Source organism: Microdochium trichocladiopsis (genome assembly GCF_020744255.1).
Source record: "Microdochium trichocladiopsis strain MPI-CAGE-CH-0230 chromosome Unknown B0I36scaffold_6, whole genome shotgun sequence".
Taxonomy (NCBI): Eukaryota; Fungi; Ascomycota; class Sordariomycetes; order Xylariales; family Microdochiaceae; genus Microdochium; species Microdochium trichocladiopsis.
The window spans coordinates 40,008-44,068 of record NW_025763549.1 but is presented as its reverse complement, the minus strand read 5'-3'; the positions used below and the strand labels follow the sequence as shown (position 1 = coordinate 44,068).

The 4,061-nt window shown below is 56.3% G+C and overlaps 1 protein-coding gene across 1 annotated transcript; it reads left to right on the top strand.

Annotated features, from left to right (window-relative positions):
* Positions 1–268: 268 nt before the first annotated feature.
* B0I36DRAFT_324513 (uncharacterized protein) lies at positions 269–1,988 on the top strand. The gene has a single exon (XM_046154118.1). The coding sequence runs from the start codon at positions 343–345 to the stop codon at positions 1,912–1,914; it is 1,572 nt and encodes a 523-aa protein (XP_046011033.1). The 5' UTR covers positions 269–342; the 3' UTR covers positions 1,915–1,988.
* The last annotated feature ends 2,073 nt before the right edge of the window (positions 1,989–4,061 follow it).

Here is a 4,061-nt window from a genome sequence, read left to right as displayed (position 1 = left end):
CGACTCATGCACCACTGCCTCCTCCGCAGTTCAGCCCTCGGCGTTTCTGCAAGCGTTAACAAAAACTGAGGCCTTTGATAACTGTCTCGGGCACAGGTGCGACGCAATGCCAGGCAAGGTGATCTGGCAGGCACTAGATGAGTTACACAGCAGTACGATAACTAAGGGTAAGGAGCTCTGTAGTCTGTGAGATCAAGGCCGAAAAGGAATATAAAAGGCGAGAATCAAGCACGGCTATCTGAGATTCTGCCTCTCAACAGCACCTCCAACATCTCATCAGCACCCCAAACACCAAGCACTTGTCAGTCCCTTCCCACACCTCTTGAAAATCCTGAGCCCAACATGGCATCAACCTTCCAAGGCTTCCAGGGCAACGAGTTCACCCCGAACACGCCCGCCTACGCCCGTGCCAACAACATCTATGCCACATCTTCCTATGGCGAAGAACGCGACCTCAAGCCCAAGCAGATCCTGCAACCTTCAAGCACCGAAGACATCCAGGTGATTGTCAAGAATTGCGCCGCGCAGGGCGTTCCAATCGCCATCCGGACCGGCGGGCACCAGTACAGTGGTGCGTCCTCGACAGGCTCCAAAGGGATCCAGCTCGACCTGAAGCCCACATTCCGCCGCCCGAAGATCGACCTGCACCTGGAGCGCGCCGATGGCAAGGTGTACCTCCGGTCGAGCGTCAGCTGGATGCTCACCGAGATGATGAACTTCCTCAAAGACAACGGCGTCTTCATGCCCACGGGCCAGTGCGCTGAGGTGTGCCTGGGCGGCCATGTGCAGACCGGCGGCTACGGCATGCTCGCGCGATCCTTCGGGCTCCTCGGGGACTACGTCCGTGAGCTCACCATCGTCGACCATCGCGGCGAGGTCGTGAAAGTGACCAAGGAGTGCAACCCGGACCTCTTCTTTGGCCTTCTCGGCGGCAGCCCGGGCAACCTCGGCGTCGTCACGCACTTCAAGATCGAGGTCCAGGAGGACAGCAAGCACAAGGGCTCAAAGGGCCAGTGGGTGGGCTTCCACTACCGCGACAACACGTACAAGGCCCTCCTCGACATCCTCGTCCGCAAGGGCGACGACCCGGACTTCCCGCGCGGCTATGACTTCACCATCAACGTCGTCAGCCGGCAGGCGAACCTGCTGGACCTGTTCCCGGGCTCCGAGGCCGAGCTGCACAAGCGGCTACCCGATGCCATCGACAACGGCAAGGAGAACAATGCCGACCTGCTCAAGTTCAAGTACGCCATGATCGTCGTCTGGGCCCAGTGGGTCAACATCCCCGGCGAGCCGGCGTACTCGCCCGCGCTCTTCGACGAGATCCTGAACGTCCCCAACGACTCTTTCAAGATCGTCAAGGCCAGCCCAGAGGGCACCCCCATGTCGCACATCGCGTCCATGTGGCTCACCGGCAGCTCGCGCGAGTTCCCCTACCCGTACGTCAAGCGCACCAACTCGACAAGGTCCACCTCGCTGTCCAAGGATGGCTGGGCCGACTGGTTCGTCGGCCGCGTCAACGACGTGGTCAAGACCAAGGGCAACGGGCTCTGGATCTCGTCGCAGATGCAGGTGTACGGCGGCAAGAACTCGATGTTCCCCAAGGGTGTGGGCAACGGCACGTCGTACTGCAACCGCGACGCCACCATCAGCGGCACGTGGGACGTCTTCTACTCGGAGACGAAGGAGGCGGCCGACGCGTGGCAGAAAAAAAATGACGAGGGTGTGGTTCAGCACTACAGCAAGGAGGACCAGCGGGTTCTCTGGGGATCGTGGGGCGACTGGGACATGAAGAATGTCTGGAAGCATTACTATGACGAGGCGACGTACCGGAAGGTGCAGGACATCAGGAAGACATATGATCCCAAGGGAACCTTCACTGCTAACCCCTTCTGCGTCGAGGCATCGAAGTAGACGGGCCTGTAGGCGCAAGCAGGGGGATCTTTCAAATAGCGGTAATGTCGAATACCAGTCTTTTGCAACCGTAACCTTGACATCGTTGCTGCCCGACGAATGGCGACCGGGCCAAGACCTCGCGCAGGATCGGCCGGGCTAGGTGCATGCAGTGTCGTGATTGTGGCAAAGCTGCTGGCACCCAGGAGGCTGAGGTGCCTATTGCACGGGGGTGGCGTGGCCGAAGAAACAATCATAGAAACATGGAAAGGGTTGCCAGGCTGGTCGATGGAGAACGACTTCTGCCATACGAGAATAAAAGAAAATAACCTTGGGGGGGGGTTTCAGGCTAAGCAAATCTGTGCGCACCTCGGCTTTGTAGCAGACAATATACATAGTTGGGGGGCAACGTGTCCCGAGATCGATCAATTGGCGTAATCAGCAGTGTACTGGTGTGCCGAGTGTGCTACTGCTAAGCCCAGGCGTGCTCAGGTAGGCTCAGTCATGCAGTGAGTACGCTCAGGTAGCGCTCGAGTTGTCCGCGGGAAAATACTCCGGTCGCCGTGCAGCTTCACCTTCGATTGTACCAGGGGATTCAAGCGCTCCAGAACATTCCGTCTCACCTAGGTCGCTCGGGTTCTTGAGCCCGGCCGGTCCGCCTCTTCCGACTCCAGCCCCAAAGCGACTGCTTTAGTGTTCCGCTGCCAACGGGTCCTTTGATCCGGGAGAGGTTCAGCGAAGGTCTCAGTATCATGGCGGGCGGGCGGCTGAGACAAGAACCACCAGGAACTTGTCCCAGGTTTGTCCTTAAGCCACGGACGGCGAGCTGAAATGTGAGACTTGACACATCACCATCGTCATAAGACAGTGAATTTGCGGCCATGAAAATCCAACTTCAGACTGACAGCACAGAACGGCAGAGACGCCCCTGTGACCATTCTTCGCAGCCCAGTCCTCATGTCATAGGCTCTCCCCGGCGTTCACGGCATGCTTTTGCTAACAATTTCGCCTTCCGGCTAGGGCCCGAAGAATAGAAGAATAAACTCATGGCAGCGTCGTCTTGGCACAAGGGGGCGACATCTTAATATCCGGGGCGGGCTTGCCTCAACACAGCTAGCCGAAGCTTCCCGGCCTCGCATTATTCGACATCTCCGACGGGCTGTAGGCCCGAAGCAAGGGAGGGCTCGTTCAACCCCACTGTTCCTGTCAACCATGCACGAACTCCTTCTTTCTCTGTTGGATCATCGATCTGCATGATCAACACGAGGGTGTGTGATGGGGTCTCAAGGTCTGACCTGAGGAAATGCTCGAGACTGCAGGCCCGAACATCACATTGACGTCTCCAGTGACGGCAGTGACGACAAGCGGCGACACAACGCAGGAGAACCTTCAGACCCTGACGTCTCACTTTTCAACTGCCACCACTTCCCTTCTTTCGTTGAGCGTAGGACTATTTGTGCATGACCTACACGGACACCGATTTCGAATCTGACTGTATGAAAGCATGTGGATTCAACACATCCCAGCTTCTGGCATGTGACTGAGACATATCCTCATGTTTAAGAAACGCAGCCAATGGGATGGCTCATGATTGAATGGATGCTGACCAGGTGCTGCCTCATGTCGTGCCAACTCCTGGCAACCCCGCTTCAGCCCTTGGGTTAAACTCTATGCTGCCTGGTATCACACCTTTCGTATAAGCCGTCTTGGCAGTATGGGCGTAGCTTTCCTCACGCATATATTCCTGTAAGCTTCCGTAAATAGCGGTCAACCCAGGTACATGTACTTAACCTAGTGTGAAGTAGGATTGTAGAACATAGCATGATAAGTAAGCTTTAGCATGTAAATAAGAGGATCGTTCGTAGAGGTGCTCATAGAAAGGGTGGTATGAGGTGAGGATCATGGGAAGGTCTCGAATGTTTAGAGAAGGCTATCAAGATCCGCTAATTATATGTACCGGCTAGCGGCTTGCTGTAAGAAAAGGGACCTGTGACAAGCAATTGCATTCCGATGCTGTGCATGCAGCTGGAGGGGTAATGGGAGTTGGAGGCTGAGCTCTTCTACTTCTACCAACCACGCTCCTTCCTCGCCTGGTGTGTAGCACAGAGAACTTCAAACACCATCATCTCCTACAGGGTCCTCTCCGAGGTCATCTTTAGCATCCAACC